Source organism: Phodopus roborovskii, unplaced genomic scaffold (assembly GCF_943737965.1).
Source record: "Phodopus roborovskii unplaced genomic scaffold, PHOROB, whole genome shotgun sequence".
Taxonomy (NCBI): Eukaryota; Metazoa; Chordata; class Mammalia; order Rodentia; family Cricetidae; genus Phodopus; species Phodopus roborovskii.
This window is the reverse complement of record NW_026126540.1, coordinates 33,533,751-33,560,362: the sequence shown is the minus strand read 5'-3', so window position 1 is coordinate 33,560,362 and position 26,612 is coordinate 33,533,751. Positions and strand designations below refer to the sequence as shown.

Sequence of the window (26,612 nt, the reverse complement as noted above, 5' to 3'; positions counted from 1 at the left end):
TGCTTCTTATTTCCATTTGATTGGAAAATCTTTTCCCAACCCTTTACCCTGAGGTAATGTCTATCTTTGGAGCTAAGATGTGTTTCTTGTATGCAGCAGAAGGATGGATTCTGTCTTCGTATCCATTCTGTTAGCCTGTGTCTTTTTATAGGTGAGTTAAGACCATTAATGTTGAGGGTGAGTAAGGACCATTGATTGTTGATGCTTGTTTGGTTTAGATTTGTTGTTGTCAGTGGTATTGTGAATATATTTGTTCTGCTTCACCCTAGGTTTCTGGTGTAGTGGGATTATCTGTTGCCTACATTTTTGTGGGCGTAGTTACCTTCCTTGGGTTGGAATTTTCCTTCCAATACTTTCTGTAGGGCTGGATTTGTAGATACATATTGGGAAAATCTGGTTTTGTCATTGAATATCTTGTTCTCTCCATTTATATTGACTGAGAGTTTTGCTGGATATAGTAGCCTAGGCTGGCATCCGTGTTCTCTTAATACTTTTAGAACATCTATCCAGGACCTTCTGGCCTTGAGTGTTTCCATGGAGAAGTCAAGTGTAATTTTGATAGGTCTGCCTTTATATGTTACCTGTCCTTTTTCCTTCGCTGCTCTTAATATTCTTTCTTTATTCTGTATGCTAGGTGTTTTGATTATTATATGTCGAGGGGTCTTTTTTCTTTGGTCTAGCTTATTTGGGGTTCGGTATGCTTCTTGTACTTTCATGGGCATGTCCTTCTTCAGATTTGGAAAGTTTTCCTCGATGATTTTGTTGAATATGTTTTCAGCACCTTTGAGCTGGGCTTCCTCACCTTCCTCTATGCCTATTATTCTTAGGTTTGGCCTTTTCATGGTGTCCCACATTTCCTGGATGTTGTGTGTTAAGGATTTGTTGGATTTATGGTTTTCTTTGGTCGATGAATCTATTTCTTCTAGTTTATCTTCTGCGCCTGAGATTCTCTCTTCCATCTCTTGAATTCTATTGGTTATGCTTGTGTCTGTGGTTTCCGATTTTTTGCCCAGCTTTTCAATTTCCAGCTTTCCTTCCATTTGTGTTGCCTTTATTTTCTCAATTTCGGTTTTCAAATCTTGAACCGTTTCCTTCACCTGGTTAATTGTTTTTTCTTGGCTTTCTGTACTTTCCTTAAGGAATTTGTTCATTTCTTCCACTTTTTTGTTTGTTTTTTCCTCCATTTCTTTAAGGGATTTTCTCATATCTTCTTTGAGGGCCTCTATCATTTTTATGATGGTGATTTTTAAGTCGTACCCTTCTGCTTCCTCTGCTTTGTTGTTGTGTTCCATTCTAGTTGGTGTAGATTCCTTAGATTCTGGTGGTGTCATGTTTGTCTTTCTGTTGTTAGGTGTTCTCTTGTATTGCCTTCTTCCCATAGTTTCTTCCAGTAGGTGTTGGTGGTGTCTCTTCCCTCTCTCTATGGTCCTTCCCAGATGGGCTTATGTGGATCAAAGATTCAATGTCTGTAGCTCTGTGTGGTCCAAGCTCTCTAGGAGGTTTCTCTGCAGACAGGGATCCAGGGATGGGGTCAAGGATGAGGATCCAGAAGAAGATGCCAGCAGGTACTCACAGTGGTCCTCTGGCCAATAGCTTTGGCCAATAGCTCTGGCCAATGACCGGCAGAAGAGGACAAGGGCTGAGCTTGAACTTGAGAAGGTTTTGCAGGGTAGTGGGATCTCACTGGAAACTGGCGCTCTCCAGCTGAGAGACCTTGTTCTTTGGCAGGGGCCCGGATTTGGGGGGTCAAGGATCTTTCCTGCAGGAACTCCTAGTGGACCCGCAGAGATAGGCGGATCTCTGGGAGGGGCCTGGGACTCCAGCAGAGGACTGGAGGCGGGGTCAGGGACCAAGCCAGTGGAAATTACAGGTGGTCCCACGTGGATAGTCAGGTCTCCTTTGTTCGAAGTTGCTCCGAGAGGTCTCCGAAGTAGGGTGGACTGTTGGCTCCACCCTCTGTCCCAGTGCTCAACCAGAGTGGCAGGACCGTAGGTGGGGTAGGGCACAGGGTCAACACTCAGGTTTTAAATAAGCAATTTATTCCTTTTATTTTAGGGCTCTGTCAATTAAAATTTTTATCTTTTTTTTTTTTTTTTTTTTTTTTTTTTTTTTTGGAAACAGGGTTTCTTTGTGTAACAAAAACAGCCCTGGCTGTTCTAGAGTTCTAGAACTTGTTTTGTATACAATCTTGGCAGAAATCTGCCTGCTTCTTCCTTCCTAGTCCTGGAATCAAGCCACTACACCTGTCTTGATTTTCTCTGTTTAAGCAATTTTAGTCAAGGAAATACACTGTAGTTCTTTCTTTTACTCTTTGGGAAGTTTAATTATTTTCTATATGTATGTAGTTTGATAGTTATGCTTTTATTTCTTCTCTACTGTTTTTAAATAGGCAGAAGACCAAAAACTTTTAGATGAAAAGAAACAAGTTGAGAAGCTTGCTGAAGAATTACAAGAGAAAGAACAAGAACTAACTCTCCTTTTGCAAACCAGAGAGGTTTGTTAAGGATATGTTTGTTTCCAGTATTTTGTTAAGAGAATATAGCTTTATAAAATAGGTTATGATGTAGTAATTTGTTTTCTCAAGGATTTTTCACAAATTTCTTTTTAAAAGTATGTGTTTCTGCTATATTTAACATGTTAATTATTAATTTAAATAGGGAACCTTCATATTATAATGTGGGAGAGAAAGGTCAACATTTAAGACTCTAGCTTATGTGTGCTGTGGTTTATTTTTTTTATTATTATTATTTTAGTTTTTAGTTGTTTGGGTTTTCAAGATAGGGTTTCTCTGTGGCTTTGGAGGCTGTCGTGGAAATAGCTCTTGTAGACCAGGCTGGTCTCGAATTCACAGAGATCTGCCTGCCTCTGCCTTCTGAGTGCTGGGATTAAAGCCGTGCACTACCACTGCCTGGTGTGCTGTGGTTTATAATAATTCTGTTTCTTGATGTTTTTAGTATTTCTTGATACATGTAAATTTAGCCATATTATTAAGCTGGATTCTTTGATACTATTTATAATGCTTATATTTAAGCTGTAAAAGAATTGGAACTTCTTTTTGTAATAGTAAGAACATCTTAGTTTCTAAGATAATTCCTGACTTCACTAATATGTTTTTCCTTACTAATATAAAATTTTAGGCCAGGTGTAGTGGCACACTCCTTTAGTCCTATTACTTCATAAGTAGAGACAGGTAGATCTATGTGAGTTTGAGGCTAGCCTGATTTGAATAGAGAGTTCCAGGCTAGCCAGTGCTATATGGTGAGAGTCTGTACAGGAAAACAGACAAATTAACAAGAAGCAAAACTAATATAAAATTTTAATTGGAGTTAATTACTTGGTAGATTAAAATGTTTAAAAATTATGTGTAAGAATAATTTTTCTGTCTGAGCTTTAGGATATCATACTAGAATTTACTTGTAATGAATTTGTCATTGCTAATTTAAAAAACTAAAATGATTATTACATTATCTACTTAAATTTAAAATACTTGGCTGGACATGGTATTTGTATCTATCTATAACCCTAGTACTTTGGAAGAAGAGGTAGGAGAATCAAGAGTTCAAGGTCTCCAGGCAGTGGTGGTACACACATTTAATTTCAGCACTATGGAGGCAGAAGCAGGTGGATCTCTCTGAGTTTGAGGCCAGTCTGGTCTACAAAGTGAGTTCTAGTACAGTCAGAGCCACACAGAGAAACCCTGTCCTAAAACAAAATAAAACAAAACACAAAGGTTCATGGCCAACCTCATTTATATATTGAGTTTGAGACCAGCCTGTGCTGAATGAGACTGTCTCAAAAATATTTTTTAAATATCCTGTCAGATTTTCCCCAAATGTATTACTTAATTACTTAGAGCAACCTTATTTATTTATTTATTTATTTATTTATTTATTTATTTATTTATTTTGGGACAAGGTCTTACTCTGTAGCTGTGGCTTTCCTGGAACTCACTATGTAGACCAGGCTGGCTTTGAACTTACAGAAATCTGCTTGCCTCTGCTTCCTAAGTGCTGGGATTGTATCACCACGCCCAGCCTAATTATATCTTTTACATGAAAAAAAAAAACACAAATGGTAGATAATTTGTCATAAATACATACATTTATTTTGCAGAGAGTGGTCTATGATTTAGAAGAACAATTAACTGTCACTAAAACAAGTGATCAGCATTATTCAAAGCAGGTTGAAGAACTGAAAACAAAGCTTGAAGAAGAGAAGTACGTTTTCCCCATAACTATGTATAGTTTAATTCCTAAGTTTTATAATAAAATAAGTAATTTATTATATCAATGGGTTTGAAATTTAGTTTTAGTCCTAATTAAAGATAAAAATGAAAGCTAGGTATGGTAGTGCACAAATGTAATCTCTACACTCTGGAAGCTGAAGCAAGAAAATTATGAATTCAAGGACTGAGCATTATAGTAAGATCTTGTGTCAGAAAAGAAATGATTTTACATATTTCATTGCTAAAGAAAGTTTTTATCATTTATATAAAAGAGTAAATAAAGTTAAATAACTTCATGTCAGTATATAGTTATCTCTTGGTGATTTGTTCTAGAAACCCAGGAAATATACAAATCTGTAGTCAAGTCCTATATGCAAACTGAGCAGAGTATTTGTGTATAAACTATGCAGATTCTTGCAAGAGAAGTTTTAACTTACCTTTGTACTACTTACAGTACTGAATATAATGTAAATGCTATTCAAATGTTTGTTTTACTGTATTCAGGAAATAATGGCAAGGAAGAAGTTTATATGCTCAGTTCAGATATATTTTCCTGAGTAGTTTCAATCTTTAATTGGATAATATGGAATTTCTAGATACAGAAGGTCTGACATTAATTTTGTGGAGGCATTTAGTTTCCCATACAGAAAATTATTTGTGGTTCTGCTTTTTTATCTTGATAAATTATTTCATAAGTTTGTGTTGATAAAATTCAATATATAAATTTATTTCTAATAATACCTAAATGAAGTATTCAATGGGGTGATTTCAGCAAGTTTAGTTTGATAATAATTATCACCGAGAAAGAGGTAAACTCAAGTACTTGTTGGTGGTAAACACAATTTTTCCCTTTTGATTGCTTCTCAGGTATAGATTAAAAATGCTAAGTACAGTATTAGATGTGATGCCTCATGCTTGGAATCCTAACACTTGGGAGGCTGAGGAAGGAAGATAGCTGGGTGTTTGAGGCCAGCCCGAGTTACATCATAAGTCCCAGGCCAATCTACAGCCTAGTCATTTTCTTGTAGCTTTATTCCCTCCTTCTGATATTCTTTCAACAGTGTTTTTTTTTTTTTTTTTTTTTTTTTTTTTAAGGAGACCTAGGTAATATTCATTTTATCAAAAAATCCCTTTAACAATGGAGTGGTTATTTATATTTTAGTATTAATTTATGTTGCCCTTGGTATATTTGCTCTTTAATCACTGATTACTTAGGAAAAACCCTTTATTTTCTCTACTGAATTTTCAATAATATTAAATAGGAGGAAGCAGTAGATAGATAGTGGTACCAGGCACTACATTGCCCCCTCACATGCACCCTGACCACCCTCCCCTCCGATCCCCCCACCACAATTCCACATGTAGGGCAATGCCATCCAGTTGGGGTCATGTAGATCTGACAGGTCATTTGAATTAGGGACTAGGACTTCTCTCCTGTCTCTAGGTTAAGGCAGTTTCCCTCCATGGGGGATGTGTTCGCAAGGTTCTTTTGTGCACCAGGGATACATCCTGGTTCCACTGTCTGAGGTCCCTTAGACTGCACAGTCCTTCTGGCTGAGACCCATATTCAGGGGGGCCTGAGTCAGTCCCATGCTGGCTTCCCAGCTATCAGTCTGAGGGCCCGTTAGCTCCTCCTTGTTCAGGTCAGCTGTCTGTATGTGTTTCTGCTGCCTGGTCTCGTCCTCTCCATCTGCATCTGGGTTCTAGTTAGACTCAGTGTTTAGGTATGGGTGTTTGTTTCTATTTCCAACAGGTATTAGATGAGGGCTCCATGGATAAGTTAGTTGTTGATCTCACTATCCGGGAAGGGCATTTATGGTAGCCTTTCCATGGATGCTCAAATTGTTACTTGGCGGAAGTCTTGTAGGTCTCTAGACCTTTCTTAGGATTCAGTTTTCTCTTCAAACCACTATTAGCTCCCTCTTTTATGTTCTCTCTCCCCCCTCTCCCGTCTTCTATTCCGACCCTGACTCAATCTTCCTAGTTGCACGTGTTTTCCTTTCCTCCCCCTCTCTTTCTCCTACTTCTCTCTCCATTCACTGCTCTCCCCCCCCCCCACTTCTCCTGTGCCCTGGGGGACTTGTCTCTTCACCTTCTGTGAGGGACTTTATATGAATCTCTTAGAATACACCTTTTATCCTAGTTCCTCTGGTGGTGTGAATTATAGGCTGGTGATCCTTTGATCTATGTCTAAAAACCATACATGAGTGAGTACATACTGTGTTCCTCTTTTTGTGACTGGGTTACCTCATTCAGAATGGTTTCTTCAAGTGCCATCCACTTGCCTGCGAATTTCAAGATTCCATTATTTTTTTTTCCTGCAGAGTAGTATTCCATTTTGTAGATGTGCCACATCTTCTTTATCCATTCTTCAGTTGAGGGGCATCTAGGTTGCTTCCAGGTTCTTGCTATTACAGACAATATTGCTATGAACATAGTTGAGCACATGTCTTTGTTGTATGTATGTGGATCATTTGGGTATATGCCTAAGAGGGGGATTGCCGGGTCCTGTGGTAAACTAATTCCCATTTTCCTGAGGAACCTAATCTCCAAATGCTGATCTCCAAAATGGCTGTATGAGTTTGCACTCCCACAAGCAGTGGAGGAGTGTTCCACTTTCTCCACATCCTCTCCAGCATGAGTTGTCATTGGTATTTCTAATTTTACCCATTCTGGCAGGAGTAAGATGGTATCACAAAGTTGTTTTGATTTGCATTTCCCTGATAGCTAAGGATGTGGAGCACTTTAAGTGTCTTCCAGCCTTTATGATTTCCTCTATTAAGAATTCTTTCTTCAGTTCTGTACCCCATTTTTTAATAGGGTTGTTTGTTGACTAGTTTCTTGAGTTTTTTGTATATTTTGTATATTTTGGAGATTTTGTCGGATGTAGGATTGGTGACAATATTTTCCCAGTCTGTGGGCTGCTGTTTGGTCTTGTCCACTGTGTCCTTTGCCTTACAGAAGCTTCTAAGTTTGAAGAGGTCCCATTTATCAATTGTTGATCTCAGTGTCTGTGCTACTGGAGTTATGTTCAGGAAGCAGTCTCCTATACCATTTTGTTCAAGTGTACCTCCTACTTTCTCTTCTAAGAGGTTCAGTGTGGCTGGATTGATGTTGAGGTCTTTGATCCATTTGGACTTGAGTTTTGTGCATGGCGACAGACATGGGTCTTATCTGCAGTCTTCTACACACCATCATCCAGTTGTGCCAGCACCATTTGTTGAAGATGCTGTCCTGTAAGGAGTAAGGTTTCTTCCTCCTGCCGCCGGTCTTGTCCCACCGCTGCGCCAGCCCCAATTAACACACTGAGACTCTGTATTTGATATAATGCTGTTGGCCAGGTACTTGTTTCTTATCAGCTAGCTCTGTCTTAAGTATTAACCCATTTCTATTAATCTCCATGTGGTCTTATCTTACCAGAGAGAGAGAGAGGCTGCCGGCGTTCTACTCTCTCTGTCTTCCATCTTGACTCCTTACTACTTCCTCCAATCCTCCTTGTCTCCTAGTCCCGCCTATCTTGCTTTCCTACTGGCCAACAGTGCTTTACTCATCAACCAGTTGAGAAACATATTTACAGAATCGCATCTCCCACTGTCCTCCCCTCATTGTATTCTTTTAGCTGTTTTGTCGAAAATCAGGTGTTCATAGGTGTGTGGGTTAATATCAGGATTTTTCAATTCGATTCCATTGGTTTACCTGTCTATTTTTGTGCCAATTCCAGGCTGTTTTCAGAACTATAGCTCTGTAGTAGAGCTTAAAGTCAGGAATGGTGATGCCTCCTGAAGTTCTTTTATTGTATAGGGTTGTTTTGGCTATCCCGGGTCTTGTGTTTTTCCATATAAAGTTGATTATTATCCTTTCAGGTTCAGTGAAGAATTGTAGTGGGATTTTAATGGGGATTGCATAGAATCCGTAGATTGCTTTTGGCAAGATTGCCATTTTTATTATGTTTATCCTACCTAACCAAGAGCATGGGAGATCTTTCCATTTTCTGGTATCTTCTTTAATTTCTTTCTTTAGAGCCACAAAGTTCTTATTATATAGGTCTTTCACTTGTTTGGTTATCGTTACCCCAGGATACTTTCTGTTGCTTTGTGGCTATTGTAAAGGGTGATGTTTCTCTGATTTCTTTCTCTGACTCTTTGTCTTCAGAAAAAAGAGATCTAGTGATTTTTTTTTTTTGAGTTTCTCTTGTATTCTGCTAGTTTGCTGAAGGTGTTTATCAGTTGTAGGAGTTCCCTGGTAGAGTTTATTGGGTCGCTTATGTAAACTATCATATCATTTGTGAATAGAGACAGTTTGACTTCTTCCTTTCCAATTTGGATCCCCTTGATCTCCTTTTGTTTTCCCATAGCTTTAGCTAGAACTTCAAGTATGATATTGAAGAGACATGGAGAGAGAGAGAGAGAGAGAGAGAGAGGGCAGCCTTGTCTTGTTCCTGATTTTAGAGGAATCGCCTTAAGTTTCTCTCCATTCAGTTTGATGTTGGCTGTTGGTTTGCTTTATATTGCTTTTATTATGTTTAGGTATGTTCCTGTTATCCTTGATCTCTCCAAGACCTTTATCATGAAAGGGTGTTGAATTTTGTCGAAGGCTTTTTCAGCATCTAGGGAGATGATCATATGGTTTTTCTTTTTCAGTTTGTTTATATGGTGGATCACGTTGATAGATTTTCGTGTGTTAAACCATCCCTGTAATCCAGGGATGAAGCCTACTTGGTCATGGTGGATGATTTCTCTGATGTATTCTTGGATTTGGTTTGGTAGTATTTTTTATTGAGTATTTTTGCATCGATGTTCATCAGGGATATTGGTCTGTAGTTTTCTTTCTTAGTTGTGTCTTTGTGAGGCTTGGGTACCAAGGTTATTGTGGCCATGTAAAAGGAGTTTGGCAATGAACCTTCTGTTTCTATTGTGTGGAACAATTTGAGGAGTATTGGTATTAGTTCTTCCTTGAATTTCTGGTAGAATTCTGCACTGAAGCCATCTGTCTCTGGGCTTTTTTTTGGCTGGAAGGCTTTCGATGACTGCTTCTATTTCGTTGCAGGTTACAGGTCTATTTTAAGTTGTTTGTTCTTGATTTAATTTTGGTAAGTGATAGTTATCCAGAAATTTGTCTATTTCCTTTGAATTTTCAATTTTTGTGGAATATATGTTTTCAAATTATGACCTGAAAATTGTCTGGATTTCCTCTGTGTCTGTTGTTATGTTCCCCTTTGCATTTCTGATTTTGTTAATTTGCATGTTCTCTGTTTGCTTTTTCGTTAGTTTGGATAAAGGTTTGTCTATCTTGTTGATAGACTCTTTGTTGCATTGATTTTTTTTTTTTTGTATTGTTTTCCTGGTTTCTATTTTGTTGATTTCAGCCCTCAAGTTGATTATTTCCTGGTGTCTACTCCTCCAGGGTGAGTTTGCTTCTTTTTGTTCTAAGGCTTTTAGTTGTGCTGTTAATTCTCTTACGTGACTATCCTCTGTTTTCTTCATATGGGCACTTAGTGCAATGAACTTCCTTGTAGCACTGCTTTCAAGGTGTCCCATAAGTTCGGGTATGTTGTGTCCTCATTCTCGTTGAATATTAGAAAGTCCTTAATTTCTTTCTTTATTTCTTCTTTGACATTGTTCAGTTTCCATGAGTTTGCAGGTTTTCTGTGATTTGTGTTCTTGTTGAGTTCCAATTTTAAGGCATGGTGGTCTGGGCTAGTCCAATTCTCTTGTATCTGTTGAGGTTTGTTATGCCACATAGTATGTGGTCAATTTTAGAGAAGGTTCCATGTGGAGCAGAGAAGAAGGTATATTCTTTTGTGTTTGGATGGAATGTTCTATAGATGTCTGTTAAACCCAGTTTTGAGACATAACTTCTGTTAGTTCTTTTGTTTCTTTATTGAGTTTCTGATTGGTGGTCCTGTCTAGTGGTGAGAGTGGTGTGTTGAAGTCTCCCACTATAAGTGTGTGAGGTTTTATGTGAGCTTTGAGTTTTAGTAGCGTTCCTTTTATGAATGTGGGTGCATTTGTATTAGGGGCATAGATGTTCAGAACTCAGACTTTGTGTTGATGGATTTCTCCTGCGAGGAATACGAAATGACCATCTTCATGTCTTTTGATTAATTTTGGTTTGAAGTCTAACTTGTTAGATATTAGGATAGCCACACCTGCTTGCTTCTTAGGTCCATTTGATTGGAAGATCTTTTCCCAACGCTTTACCCTGAGGTAATGTCTATCTTTGAAGCTTAGATATGTTTCTTGTATGCAGAAAAAGGATGGATTCTGTCTTTGTATCCATTCTGTTAGCCTGTGTCTTTTTATAGGTGAGTTAAGACCATTAATGTTGACGGTGAGTAAGGACCATTGATTTATGCTTGTTTGTTTTAGATTTGTTGTTGTCAGTGGTATTGTGAATATATTTGTCCTGCTTTACCCTTGGTTTCTGGTGTAGTGAGATTATCTGTTGCCTACATCATTGTGGGTGTAGTTAACCTTGGGTAGGAGTTTTCCTTTTAATACTTTCTGTAGTGCTGGAATTGTAGATACATATTGGGAAAATCTGGTTGTCATTAAATATTTTGTTTTCTCCATCTATAGTGATTGAGAGTTTTGCTAGGTATAGTAGCCTGGGCTGGCATCTATGGTCTCTTAGTACTTGTAGAACATCTATCCAGGACCTTCTGGCCTTGAGGGTTTCCATGGAGAAGTCAGGTGTAATTATATGTTACCTGTCCTTTTTCTTTCGCTGCTCTTAATATTCTTTCTTTATTCTGTATGTTAGGTGTTTTGATTATTATATGTTGAGGGGGTCTTTTTCCTTTGGTCCAGCTTATTTGGGGTTCGGTATGCTTCTTGTACTTTCATGGGCATGTCCTTCAGATTTGGAAAATTTTCCTCAATGATTTTGTTGAATATGTTTTAAGCATCTTTGAGCTGGGCTTCCTCACCTTCCTCTATGCCTATTATTCTTAGGTTTGGCCTTTTCATGGTGTCCCACATTTCCTGGATGTTTTGTGTTAAGGATTTGTTGGATTTATGGTTTTCTTTGGTCGATGAATCTATTTCCTCTAGTTTATCTTCCGCGCCTGAGATTCTCTTCCATCTTCTGTTGGTTATGCTTGTGTCTGTAGTTCCCGATCTTTTGCCCAGTTTTTCTATTTCCAGCATTCCTTTGGTTTGTGTTGCCTTTATTTTCTCTATTTCAGTTTTAAAGTCTTGAACCGTTTCCTTTACCTCCTTAAGTGTTTTTTCTTGGTTTTCTGTACTTTCTTTTCTTTCCTTAAGAAATTTGTTCATTTCTTCCAATTTTTTTGTTTGTTTTTTCTTCCATTTCTTCTTCTTTTTTTTTAAAATCTTGGTTGCCAATTTTATTGGATCTGGAATCAAATAAGAATTTTTCTTCCATTTCTTTAAGGGATTTTCTCACATCTTCTTTGAGGGCCTCTATCATTTTTATGACAGTAATTTTTAAGTCGTTCTCTTCTGCTTCATCTGCTTTGAGGTTGTGTTCCGGTCTAGTTGGTGTAGATTCCCTAGATTCTGGTGGTGTCATGCTTTTCTTTCTGTTGTTAGGTGTTTTCTTGTATTGCTGTCTTCCCATAGCTTCTTCCAGTAGGTGTTGGTGGGGTCTCTCCCTCTCTCTATGGTACTTTCCCGGTGAGCTTATGTGGGTCAGAGGTTTGATATCTGTAGCTCTGTGTGGTCCAAGCTCTCTCAGAGGTCTCTCCACAGGCAGGGGTCAGGGGCTGGGGTCAGCGATCAGACTCCAGCAGAAGACTGGCGATGGGGGTCAAAGATCCCGAATGCCGGGACTCTGGATGTTCCTTTTGCCTATAGGCAGATCTAGCCTGGGCCTGGTACTCTCCCGCTGAGGCTTCTTTAGCAGAGGCCCTGCAATTGGGGTCAAGGATCCTGCAGGCAGGAACTCAGAGTGGTCCCGCAGAGATAGGCGGATCTCTGGGAGGGGCCCCGGACTCCAGTAGAGGACCAGCAGTGGGGTTGGAGACAAAGCAGGTGGAAATTACGGGTGGTCCCGCGTGGATAGGCAGGTTTCCTGTGTTCAGAGCTGCTCCAAGAAGTTCCCCGAAGTTGTGTGGACTGTTGCCTCCACCCTCTGTCCCAGTGCTGAACCAGAGCAGTGGGACAGTGGGCAGGGTAGGGCACAGGATAGGGGGAGGGCAGGCTCTTGTTGAGGGTGGGTGGGGGGTGTATCAGAGCTCCAAGAGTGCTCTCAATGGGGACAGGACACAGGAGCAGGGAGGTCCAAGGTCAACCCAGGGAGTTCCTGGGGGAGGGTGTAGGGGAGAGGCTGCCCGAATTGGGCCCAGACTCACTTCTAGCCAAGGGCTGGTGGAAGAGGACAAAGGCTAGGCTGATACTCATGATGTTTCTGCCTTCAAGGACTATTCCAATCAAAATTTCAAAAATTTGAATCAAACTATCAGAAGCAAAACAATTATGTGAAGAAAATGATGTGCCCTTCATATTTTGTGAAAAAATTAGTGTATAGGGAATAACAAATATAATGTGTGACATAATGAAGTGTTAATATGAAAACAACTGTAATATATTTGAACAAACAAATGTAATGAAGTAGGTAGCATTAAACTATAACCTTGCTTCAAGAATTAATGGCCAATAGTACCTTATTTAAATCCTGTCTTTTCTTTCCCCTAAGATTATTTTTAATTAAATCTTATATATCATCATATTTCATATTTATTTCTGTATATGCTTTTTTAAAAATAGACTTAAGAATGCTGAATTAACTGCAAGCTGTGGCAAGCTTTCCCTTGAGAACAATAAACTGGCACAAGAAAAAAATGATATGGCCCTAGAACTCAAGAAATTTCAAGAAGATATCATTGTAAGTTGACAGAGTTATCAGTGACTTTGCTTTCTTATCTTCAAAATTAGAGGGACTTTAAAATACAATTATCTCTTGAGTACTCTTTTAGCTTAAAATTTGGAATATCTTAAAGCTGGTATTTTTTCAAAGAAAAACTGTACTATACTTTGATATGGTAATAATGAACAACAGAAAATAGAGACTACCAATATATGAAGTTAATATAATTTTAAGCAGTAACAGTTTGTATTTAGTAACATTCTATCTAGTTATAGATTTATATGAAAGGTAATAATGAATAATCTTGACATTTTTCTCCTAGAACATTTGAATATAAAATAGTAAGTTTTTAAATATGTTAAGTAAAATAGTATTTCATATATATTGATAATGACATATAAAGTGTTAATGGAGTTTAGAAGTTCATTTCTGCCTTTATGGAAGAGAAGTTGTCAGAGGACAACATTAATTTTGTTCTTGAAAGATGAATTATGAGTTTAATAGGCAATGTAAGTGAAACATTATGAATAAAGGATACAAGTTTCCAAGTACCACTGGGAAATCAAACTTATTTTATTAGCTGCTACACATTATTAGGATTGCTGGTAATACAAGTCTATAAAGCAGAATTGTAAAATTTAAATAGCTCACTGTATTGCTTCCTATTGCTGTGAGAAAAACCCTATGACAAAAAGCAGTTTGGGGTTGGGAGAAGGAGGTTTGTTTGGTTTATGTATCTCAAGCTTAGTCCATCATGAAGGGAAGTCAGGGCAGAAACTCAAGGCAAGAACCTTGAGGCAGAAACTGATAAGGCAGAGACCATGGAGGGGAGTGGAATCCTGGCTTGCTCCTTAGGGTTTGTACAGCCTGTTTTTGTTTTTTTAAAATAGAACCCAGGACCACCTGCCTAGGAGTGGCACCATCATTAGTGGTTTGGGCCCTCCCATATTAATCATTATTGAAGAAAATGTCTAATAGACTTGCCTACAGTGTGATGGAGGCAGTTTTTTGAGGTTCTGTCTTCCCATATACTCCAATTTGTGTCAGGACAACAAAAAACAATAAAGAGCACACTTGTGTTCTTTTTGTGTAATGAAACAAAATTTGTACTGACAGATGGGGGTTTTAAATATTTTAGTTATATTTTTGTTGAAGCAAAATTATTAATATAAGCATTGTTGATTATCTTCTTAGAATAGCAAAAAGCAAGAAGAAAGGATGTTGAAACAAATAGAAAATTTGGAAGAAAAAGAAACGCACTTAAGGCAAGAGTAATGAGTTTGTCTCTGTTTCAAAAAGGATTTTAGAATTTTTTTCTATTGTTGAATATTTTATGGTGAAAATACTATGTTTATATTAATGTTTTTAAATCCTGCCTAAAAATAAAATAATAGTAATTTATATTTAAATAATTAAAAACAAAATTATAGTTAGTATTTAAACAGTAAATTATATGAAAATTAAAGCATCATAAATCTAATTCTTTAAAGCTTAAAAAATTATGCTAACTATATCTATACAATTTATAAAAATTTTAAATTATTTCTAAAAATATTTAAGTTAACTCTGTTTTAATGATATATTTAACTCTTAATCATAATCATATAATTTTGTATTATTTAAATGAAAAGTTTTCCATTTAATAATTTTAAGCATTATTCATGTTTCTTGATGTTTTTCAAATAATTTATTTGTATATGTAATAGTATTAACTTTTTATTTTTGGATGTTTGCATTTCCAGTGTTTCACTATTCAAATCATACTGAAGTAAATAAGGAACACATGCATTTTCTCTTTATTTTAAATATGAGAGAATACTTTTTAGTTTGAATTTATTAATAAGATCATAGAAATAATGATTCCATTGACTTGGTAATTAACTGTTTTGCAGTAGTTTTTATTAATTGTAAAATGCAAATTCAACCAAGATCATGTTAAAAGCTCTGGTCTAAAAATGTCTCAATTATTATTTGGTATCATCACTAATTTATCAATAATTTGAAACATAAGTAACATCTCATGATTTGCAGTTATTGCATTTTGTATATGTTTTGGAATTTTTCAAAATTCACCTATAAGAATTGTTTTTTTTTTTGTAAAATTACCTGGAAATATCTATTCTCTTTAATCTTTTAAGAGTTTTATTATTTACTTTTGACTTAATCATTAAAATATTTTATAACTTGTCTTCTTTTAATTTGGGACTTTTTAAAATAGAAGTTTTAAAATATCCTGGTTCAATGTCTGTGGTTCCTTAGACTGCTCAGGCCTTCTAGCTGAGACCCATGTTCAGGGGGTCTGAGTCAGTCCCAGGTTGGATTCCCGGGCTATCAGTCTGAGGCCCATTAGCCCCTCCTTGTTCAGGTCAGTTGTCTCTATGTGTTTCTGCAGCCTGGTCTTGTCCTCCCTCTCTGCATCTGGATTCCAGTTCAGCTCAGTGTTTAGTTGTGGGTGTTTGCTTCTGCTTCCATCAGCTACTAGATGAGGGCTCCATGATGGTGGATAAGTTAGTCATTGATCTCATTATCAGGGAAGAGCATTTATGGTAGCCTTTCCACTGTTGCTCAAATTGTTAGTTGGGATCAGTCCTGTAGGCCTCTGGACATTTCTCTAGGTTCAGTTTTCTTTTCAAAACCATAATGGCTCCCTCTTTTATGTGCTCTCTCTCTCTCTCTTTCTCTCTCTCTCTTCATCTATTCCTCCCCTGACTCAATCTTCCTAGTCCCATGTGCTTTCCTCTCTTCCCCTTCTCTTTATCCTAGTTCCCTCTCCACTCACTGCTCCCCCCCCAAATGCTCAGGAGATCTTGTCCCTTTCCCCTTCTGTGAAGGATCTTATATGAATCTCTTAGAATCCTCCTTGTATCCTAGTTTATCTGGTGGTGTGAATTATAGGCTTTGCTCTATGTCTAAAATCCATATATGAGTATGTATGTACCATGTTCCTCTTTTTGTGACTGGGTTACCTCATTCAGAATGGTTTCTTCAAGTGCCATCCACTTGCCTGCGAATTTCAAGATTCCATTATTTTTTTTTTCTGCAGAGTAGTATTCCATTTTGTAGATGTGCCACATCTTCTTTATCCATTCTTCAGTTGAAGGGCATCTAGGTTGCTTCCAGATTCTTGCTATTACAGACAATATTGCTATGAACATAGTTGAGCACATGTCTTTGTTGTATGTATGTGGATCATTTGGGTATATGCCTAAGAGGGGGATTGCCGGGTCCTGTGGTAAACTAATTCCCATTTTCCTGAGGAACCTAATCTCCAAATGCTGATCTCCAAAATGGCTGTATGAGTTTGCACTCCCACAAGCAGTGGAGGAGCGTTCCACTTTCTCCACATCCTCTCCAGCATGAGTTGTCATTGGTATTTCTAATTTTACCCATTCTGGCAGGAGTAAGATGGTATCACAAAGTTGTTTTGATTTGCATTTCCCTGATAGCTAAGGATGTGGAGCACTTTAAGTGTCTTCCAGCCTTTATGATTTCCTCTATTAAGAATTCTTTCTTCAGTTCTGTACCCCATTTTTTAATAGGGTTGTTTGTTGACTAGTTTCTTGAGTTTTTTGTATATTTTGTATATTTTGGAGATTTTGTCAGATGTAGGATTGGTGACAATATTTTCCCAGTCTGTGGGCTGCTGTTTGGTCTTGTCCACTGTGTCCTTTGCCTTACAGAAGCTTCTAAGTTTGAAGAGGTCCCATTAATCAATTGTTGATCTCAGTGTCTGTGCTACTGGAGTTATGTTCAGGAAGCAGTCTCCTATACCATTTTGTTCAAGTGTACCTCCTACTTTCTCTTCTAAGAGGTTCAGTGTGGCTGGATTGATGTTGAGGTCTTTGATCCATTTGGACTTGAGTTTTGTGCATGGCGACAGACATGGGTCTATCTGCAGTCTTCTACACACCATCATCCAGTTGTGCCAGCACCATTTGTTGAAGATGCTGTCCTCCCCGCATTGTATTCTTTTAGCTGTTTTGTTGAAAATCAGGTGTTCATAGGTGTGTGGGTTTATATCAGGATTTTCGATTTGATTGCATTGGTCTACTTGTCTATTTCTGTGTCAATACCTGGCTGTTTTCAGAACTATAACTCTGTAGTAGAGCTTAAAGTCAAGGATGGTGATGCCTCCTGAAGTTCTTTTATTGTACTGGGTTGTTTTGGCTATCCTGGATCTTTTGTTTTTCCATATAAAGTTGATTATTACCCTTTCAAGGTCAGTGAAGAATGTGGTGGGGTCTTAATGGGGATTGCATAGAATCTGTAGATTGCTTTTGGCAAGATTGCCATTTTTACTGTGTTTATCCTACATATCCAAGAGCATGGGAGATCTTTCCATTTTCTGGTGTCTTCTTTAATTTCTTTCTTTAGAGCCACAAAGTTCTTATTATATAGGTCTTTCACTTGTTTGGTTATCGTTACCCCAGGATACTTTCTGTTGCTTTGTGGCTATTGTAAAGGGTGATGTTTCTCTGATTTCTTTCTCTGACTCTTTGTCTTCGGAAAAAAGAGGCCTAGTGATTTTTTTGAGTTTCTCTTGTATTCTGCTAGTTTGCTGAAGGTGTTTATCAGTTGTAGGAGTTCCCTGGTAGAGTTTATTGGGTCGCTTATGTAAACTATCATATTCGCTTATGTAAACTATCATATCATCTGCAAATAGAGACAGTTTGCTCCTGCTCCTGGAAGTTCCCCAAAGGTGTCTGTATTGTTGGCTCCACCCTCTGTCTCAGTGCTGAACCAGAGCAGTGGGACAGTGGGCAGGGTAGGGGGAGGGCAGACTCTTGGTGGGGATGGGTGGGGGTGTATCAGAGCTCCAAGAGCGCTCTAGATGAGGACAGGACACAGGGGCAGGGGGATCCGGGGCCAACCCAGGGAATTCCTGGGGAAGTGTGTAGGGGAGTGTCCACCTGAATTCTGCCCAGACTTAACCTCTAGCCGAGGCCTGGCGATGGGGGACAAAAGCTACATTACATTTTTAAATGAGCTATATAAACACAATACCTAAACAAGAGGAGAAATATACATATCACAAAATTGAGCTTAAATTGTATCAATAAATGGAAATCCATTCCAAAACAAGTTATCATTTCTATACCATAGTCTCCCTTTTACCTTTAAAAAGAGATTGGTTGTGGTCATTAACTATTTATAACCAACCCCATTTAAATGAAAACAAACATTTATAAACAATATTAGGGAATTTGGGTGTCATTCTTTCCAAACTGGTTCCTGCTGGAAGGGGTTGCTGCCTTGGGGATCCTAAGAAGATGCAGAAATCCTGGCTGTCGTGGTCCCAGCTGTTTTAATGTTGGATAACTTGGGACACTGCTTCAGGGGTCTAGCTTGATCAAACCATGTTAGCATGGAAGGAATCCAAGTTCCCCAGTAATCTGTCCTTAGACTTATTTAAATTTTGAAATCAAAGCATTTTAAAAACATACAAATTGGATCAATCCAGCAACATTTCTTTTAACAGTTGTTATTTCCTCAGCAGTCAAACAATACAAAGACAACTCAATAGCATACAGTATCCAGGCTCTCTGTGTATTTTACATTTTCATGTGACATTTTTATTACTCTATTTCTTCTACTTTTTCTTTTTTGAGACTGGTTTTCTCCGTGTAACTTTTGCCTATCCTGGAATTAACTTTGTATACCAGGTTTGCTTTGAAATCACAGAGATCTGCTTGCTTCTGTCTCCTGAGTGCTGGTATTAAAGGTGTGTGCCACCACACTCAGCTACTTTCTTTCTTTCTATTTTTTTCAAAACCACTTTATCCTGTTTATTTTTCTCTGCCACGCCTATGTATATTTTAAAACATACTGTAAACCTTTAGAGGTTTTTCTTAATCTGAATCTGTCTTTACTGTAAATCTTTATCTGTTTCTGGCCATGAGTCTTTTATCTGCTAAACATCATTGCTAAAATTAAAGCCAAAGCTGTTTTATCTGGTCTATCCAAGGTACTTTTACTGCCAGGATTGAGACCTGTGCTCACTGCCTTGGTCTATGCTGCCATCCAGCAGCATGTTGCTGGTTTGGAGATGTGGTCACTGCCACTGCCAGCCCTGGTATACACCATGAAGTTCTTAGCAGGGTTCACTCCTTAAAGGAGCCTCTAAAATCCTGCTGCTTGTCTCTAGCAAAAAGAGCCCAATTGAGAAAAATGCTGCTACCAAGAAGACTTGTTTGTCTCTGTTATTTTGTTTTTAAAGTTCTTTTTTAAGCTTTTGTTAAGTTTTAAGTGGAAGTTCTTAGTACCCACCTTGGGTGCCATTTTGTTATGAGCAGTTTTCCCGCCAGCCTGGTCCCAGAGCTTTGTCAGCCCCAAATAACACACAGAGACGTTGTATTAGATATAAAGCTGTTGGCCTGTTACTAGCGTTTCTTATTGGCTAGCTCTGTCTTAAATGTTGACCCATTTCTATTAATCTAAGTGTTTCAGCTTGGTCTTATCTTACCAGAGAGAGGGTCTGGACCTCTTCTTGCAAGTCTCTACATCTTGCCTCTTCCCACCACATCTCCCAGAATCCTCTTTGTCTCCTAGTCCTGCCTGTCTTGCTTTCCTGTTGGCTAACAGGGCTTTATTCATTAACCAATAAAAGAAACATTTACAGAATGACATCTCCCATCAGGTCTTTGTGCCCATCTTTCCTGTCCTTGCTGGAATTTTGTTCAGCTTGAGCTTCCATAGGTTTTATGTACGCTATCAGAATCACTCTGAGTTCATATGTGCAACTGCCCTGTTGTGTCTGGAAGACACTTTTCCTGTATTCATCCACCATCTCTAGCTCTTACTTTCTTTCTACTCCTTCCACAATGATCACTGAGCCTTGGGAGAGGGTGTGTGATACAGATATCACATTTAGGACTAAGCACTCTGCAGCCTCTTATTCTCTACACATTGATGAGTTATGGGGGTCTCCGTGTTAACATCCATCTACTACAAAGAGAAGCTTTTCTAACGGGGTTGAGAGCTGTACTTAACTATGGGTCTAGCAAATCAGTCAGTAGAGTTAGTTTAAAAGTCTGTTTATCAGAGTAATAGTAGAACAGAAACTGGGTGCCCATCAACTGAATGGATAATGAAAATGTGATACATTTCCACAATAGAATATTATTCAGCTGGAGAAAAAGGAAACTATGAAATTCATTTGTAAATGAATGGAGCTGGAAAAAATCATCCTGAGTGAGGTAAACCATACCCAGGAAGACAAGTGCATGATGCTTTCTACCATATGTGGTTGATAGCTTTGAATCTTTAAATATGTGTATTTCACTTGGAATACCCATAGCAGTCAGGAGCCATGGATTGGGGTAAGGGGGAGTTCCTGGGGCAGGATGATAGAATGAAGTGATAAGAGGGAAAGGGGAAAATGGGACATAAAGGGTTAAGCAGGATAAGGATGGGAGGACAGCATAGAGGAGGGAGTAAAAGGAAGGCTAACTAACACTAAGGTCCTTTAATAAACTCATATGGGAACCTTTTATTATAGAAGCTTCCTAAAATACATATACATATAAAAAGAGTTTAAATAGTTACACTATGATGAAAGGGACATGGCCATACTAGATACTACAGGCTAGTAAATAAAAAGCCACTGTAAGAAATGGGGTGATACTTTTGAAAATGTTGGCCAGTGGGATTCCATAGACCACCGAACATTATAGGCAGTTATTGCAATTGTTACCTTTCAGAACTTTATTGCAAGACACTATTTACTGAGGACAACACATACTTGAGTCATAGAACATGGAGAAATTAAGCTGGTAGACCTGGAAGCTTTATCCCCATTGGCTAAATTTCATAGTACTGGAAAGTATTATGTATATTATAGAAGAATGAAAGGTGTTAACAGTCTTGCATATCTGTGAACTCTGTGAGCTACAGAAATGACCAGCTTACACTGGTCATTACCCACTGGTATAATAGTGACATGAATATTATGGGAGTAACCAACCACATTTTTATTGAATTTAAGGATTTTCCCACAAGATAACCCATATCTGGCACCATTACCAAGGCCAAGAATCCATAGCTAGATAGTACATAGGTCCAACGGAAAGGACCTATGTAAACCAGGCTGGACTTTAACTTGTAGTGATCTTCCTTGTCTCTGTTGCCTGGCTGTTGGAAATACGAACTCCATGCCTGACTTGATAATGCAGTTTTACTATTATTTTCTAAATCGTGTGTGTGTGTGTGTGTGTGTGTGTGTGTGTGTGTGTATTTTACATTTCTTTTTAATCTGTTGGTAACTTGGATGATTTCCAAATATTGTGTGTGTGTGTTCTTATTTACATTGAAATTTTGGTATCTTATGTTTGGTCAAGGAATGTGCTTTTGAAAACATAGAATTGTTTGGGGGACTACATGAGGTATTGTGAGTAGTGTTGAGTATAGTGCTTGATACAGAAAGCACTTAATACATTATTAGCTGTTAACTATTTTCCAGACTTAGAAATCATCTTTTGCCATACCCATGATTGATTTTGCCCTTTTTTGCTCAGCTTCCTTCAGAAGCAGCTGATATGTAAAGATATGTATGATTAAACCACTATACTTTTTTTGGTTAAAATATTAAAACAAATTTTAAAGAGAAGCTGATGATTTTTTTCTATGATTTTAAAAATGTTTAAATTTATTCACTTAGTTTTTGAGATGGGGTCTTAACACATAGCCCAGGATGGGACTTCCTGTTTTAGACTCTCAAGTGTTGGAATTACAGATGTTTGCTATCACACCTACATCAAGAGACTCTGTGTGTGCACATATATGTATACTATGTGAGTGTATGGAGGCCAGGGAACAGCCTTAGATGTCATTCTTCAGGTACTACATACACCCTTTCCCTCCCTTTTAAAGAAGACATGGTATCTTACTAGTCTGAAACTCACCAAATAGATTAGGCTGGTTAACAATCAATCCTCATGGTTCTGCCTTGTCTCTCCCTCTCCAGTGTTGGGATTACAAACATGCCCCAATAATCCCTGCTTTTTTATGTAGTTTCTGGGGCTGAAACTCAGGTGCTTATGCTTGCAAGGGAAGCACCTCATCTGCTGAGATATCTCTTTATTTAGTTCAAGAGGCTGTTTTAAAAATACAATTCAAATTATCTGAGTAATATGGTTTGAACATCTACATGTATCATGGCCTTATGGGCCTTTAAGTGTAAATTATTTATGAACAGTGAACATACTGGTTAAAAATTTGTACTCATTTAAAGAATAAAGCTGGAAATATATCTTAGTGGTAAAGATACTCAATGCTGAACCTGATGTTCTATGTCCAATCTCTGGAATCCATGTTGTGGAAGGAAAAATTAATGATGTTTATAAGTTGTCTTCTGACCTCCATACATGTATTATTGAAAACATATATTTTCTTTCTTTGTCTCTTTCTCTCAATAAGTAAAAAATAAATACACGTGAAAAATTTTAAGAAAAATATATCCTGGATCCAGTTTTTGTAAGATCAAATCACTGATTATATTGCCAATGTAGTAGTGGTACAAAGGGAAACTGTAATTAGAAAAATATCTTCAAGTGAATGTAGTAATAGTACAAAGGGAAACTATAATTAGAAAAATACCTTCAAGTGCATGCTGAGATAATCACCAATATTTTCATCAGTAATATACAAGATTTTAATGAAAATACTTTTAAAGGAGTAATACATGAATATAATACAAAATTCCAAGGGACAAAGGAACATAACAGGGAAGAATAGTATCTTTCTTTTGCCTTTTCATCACTGTTCTTTATGTTTCTGGAAATTCTCTGGGCATGTATAATGATAATATGTGTATTCAAATAGCATCAAAATAAATTGTACTTATGTTTTCAATTTATTTGTATAACATTATATTATATATGTGTTAGAATGATGACAAGATAAAAATGAAGTACTCCTATGGTTTTTTAAAAGTAGGAAAATGATGACAAGCATGCATATAATTTAAAGATAAGTAGTATAGTGGGAATGGAAATGTACCTATTAATAGCCATGCATGAGAAATTACCAGTCACAATGAGAACTCAAACCTAAAAAGTTAATATGCAATCACTAAAAAATCTTCAGAGATGAAAATGTTGATGGGAGATGTCATTCTGTAAATATGTTTCTCTTATTGGTTAATGAATAAAGCACTGTTGGCCAATAGTAAAGCAAGATAAGCAGGACTAGGAGACAAGGAGAATTCAGGGAGAGGTAGGAGGAGGAGATTCAAAATGTAGTACTGAGAGAGAACTCCGGATCCTCTCTCTGGTAAGATAAGACCACATGGAAATACTTAGATTAATACAAATGGGTTAATAGTTAAGACAGAGCTAGTCAATAAGAAACACTAGTAACAGGCCAACAGCTTTATATCTAATACAGCGTCTCTGTAGTCTCTGTGGGTTATTTGGGGCTGGTGCAGCTGTGGAACCAGGCTGGCGGGAAAACCTGCTTGTAAACAAAATGTGATTTGGATTAATGTTAGTCTTTATTTTCTCTTTTAGGGATGAATTGGAATCAGTAAGAAAAGAGTTCATACAGCAAGGAGATGAAGTTAAATGTAAATTGGACAAGAGTGAAGAAAATGTATGTTATATTTTTAATAATAGATTGGATTCAAAAATTTAAATCATAAAAACAATACAGACCATAAGGTGACTAAATAACTAGTGTTCTAGGTACTAAGCCATTAACATTTAAATATAGGTTAAAGGAGGCCAGGGAGATGAGTCAGCCATTAAAAGCACTTGCTGCTCTTGTCAAAGACCACCAGGTTCAGTTCTTAGCACCGATATGACTCATAACTGTCTGAGATCTGATATCATAACTGTTATGTGTGATCTGATACCATCTTTTGAGTTCTGTGGACACTGAACACATGTGGTGCATATACATACAAGCAAAACACAAAATCTTTAAATGATATGGTTTAAGTTGGGCTGTTTTACTTGTGATATATATTTGTAAGAAATAGTCATATAATTCTAAACATACTTGAAAATGTTCATTTAGGTTTTATTCTGTTATTATGTATATGGGTAGTTGCCTGTGTGAATGTGCACCTTGCTTATGTTTGGTGCCCATGGAGGCCAGAGACCTCCTGGAACTCAAGTTACAGATGGTTGCGAGATGCCAATAAGTGCTGAGAACCCAGGTCCTTTGGAAGAGCATCTATCTAGCTCCAAATATTTAGTATTTAATTTTAACTTGCATTCCTAGGCAAAGTTAAAAGCTCACATTGTGATAATACTTAATGGAATAAAAAGATTGTGTTGTACCTTGAATATGCTTTCAATAAATTGAGGTAAAATGTCACAAAACTATGACAGTATAAAGTATGTCACATGATTACACAGTATAGTGCATAAAGAGTGAGTGGAAGGAAATTGTGCCAAAGTTGAAATATCATGCTTGATTATGAAGGCTTCTTTAGTATTCAACAAGTATTATCTAACACCAACTATGTCCCCAGTTATTGTTCCAGGTGCCGAGTTTAGATTTCATTTACTTTGGTGGGCAGAAGTGGTTTGAAGTTTTGTTGGGGTGGCAAAATGTTTTAATACTTGAGAATGAAATGAGGAGAGTTGAAAGGCAGTAGAATCATTTGGCAGGCTGCTAAAAAGTATCTTAAAATTACTGAAAAAAAAAAAAAGGAAGACTGTGGTCTGGTCTTGTTCAGCTTATTTACTTATTTCTAAGTTGGTCATTGTGGCTAGTGGATAATCTGAATAGATTTTACAATAAAGGAGTCCATTGAAGAAAGGGCACTGGAAGGTTGTAAATGTTGATCCTCTGTACAGATTCTACTACACAGAACAGTATTTAATCAAAACTTAATAAGTCTGGGCATGCTTCCTAGAAGAAGAAAAAATACTCAATTGGCTTAAGTTATCAGAAATTAGTAGAAGATAGAGTTTAACATGCAGAAGAAGAATATTCCAAATTAAAAGAAAACATAAATTTGGGAAACCCTGTAAGTATCAAAGACTATGACAAATTTAAGCAATTAAAATTTATTGTGGCTAAAAGATGGATGTTAAGGTAGTACAGTATGGAGAATGGGTAAAGATGAAGATGGGTAGAGAGAAGAGTGGAGAGATGGGGGTAAGAAATACATTTAAAACCTCAGTAACTTGTATTTAGGGGTTCAAGAATAGTGAAGAGTTTTGACTTGCGAATTGTTACATTTACCTGTGAGAAATCTTTTTTTTTTTTTTACTTTTTTTTTATTTATTTTATATAACCAAGTCCATTTAAATGAAAACAAACATTTATAGACAATCTTTGGGAATTTGGGCGTCGTTCTTTCCAAACTACTTCCTGCTGGTAAGGGGCGCTGTCATGGGGCATTCTAAGAAGTTGCAGAAATCCTGGCTGTAGTCTGTAAGGCTGCTTTGTCCAGCTGTTTTGAATGTAGGAGCACCTGGTACTCTGTTTCAGGTGGTCTGGCTTGATCAAACCACATTAGTCTGGAAGGAATCCACTGCTTTTCATTTTCTGTGGAAACAAAATTAGACATCCTTTTCCCCAGTAACTTGTCCTTGAACTTAAATTTTGGAGTCAAAGCATTTTTTAAAAAAATTTATTATTTTACATGTTGATCCCAGTTCTCTCTCCCTCCTTCCCTCCCTTCCTCCCTCCCTTTTACCCTCTCTGCCCTCTCATATGCACTCTAACCACCCTCCCCTTCCATCCCCTACCCCAATTCCTATGTAGGGGAATGTCATCCAGTTGGGGTCATGTAGATCTTACAGGTCATGTGAAGTAGGGACTAGGGCTTCTCTCCTGTCTCTAGGTTAAGGCAGTTATCCCTCCATGGGGGATGTTTTAGCAAGGTCTGTTTGTGCACTAGGGATACATCCTGGCTTCACTGTCTGAGGTCCCTTAGACTGCTCAGTCCTTCTGGCTGAGACCCATATTCAGGGGGCCCTGAGTCAGTCCCATGCTGGCTTCCCAGCTATCAGTCTGATGGCCCATTATCTCCTCCTTGTTCAGGTCAGCTGTCTCCATTTGTTTCTGCCGCCTGGTCTTTTCCTCTCCATCTGCATCTGGGTTCTAGTTCGACTTAGTGTTTAGGTATGGGTGTTTGCTCCTGTTTCCAACAGGCATTAAATGAGGGCTCCATGGATAAGTTAGGTCTAGAGAACTACAAGACTGCCACCAACTAACAATTTGAGCTTCCGGAAAGGCTACCATATATGCCCTTCATGGATAGTGAGATCAACTACCTGTTAGAAATCTTAAAGACTGTTAGAATAGCTTAAAGATAAGTTGACATTTTTTGAGGGTATATGATAGAGCAGACATATTCAAGGTTCTTTCTATGTGTTATTTTACTTAACTGCAATTTAAGCATGGGGACTGGGGAGATGGTTCAAGTTAGTAAAATGCTTAACATGCAAATATGGGGACTTGAATTCAGATTCCTAGCATCTACATAAAAGCTGAGCACAGTGGTACAAAGTGAAATCCAGCTCTGGGAATGTGGGAATTTCTGGAACTCATTGGCTAACCAGCCTAATCCAATTGATAAGCTTCAAGTTGAGTGAGCAATTCT

At 37.7% G+C, this 26,612-nt stretch overlaps 1 protein-coding gene across 1 annotated transcript in view; it reads left to right on the top strand.

The window, feature by feature from the left end:
• Window positions 1-26,612, top strand: part of Sycp1 (synaptonemal complex protein 1) — a 100,513-nt gene that overhangs the window by 41,547 nt on the left and 32,354 nt on the right. Inside the window, exons 17-21 of the mRNA XM_051199129.1 lie at window positions 2,390-2,494; window positions 4,114-4,217; window positions 12,955-13,072; window positions 14,249-14,319; window positions 23,560-23,641. Of these exons, the coding sequence (XP_051055086.1) occupies window positions 2,390-2,494; window positions 4,114-4,217; window positions 12,955-13,072; window positions 14,249-14,319; window positions 23,560-23,641 (480 nt within the window). The remainder of the gene's footprint in view (window positions 1-2,389; window positions 2,495-4,113; window positions 4,218-12,954; window positions 13,073-14,248; window positions 14,320-23,559; window positions 23,642-26,612) is intronic.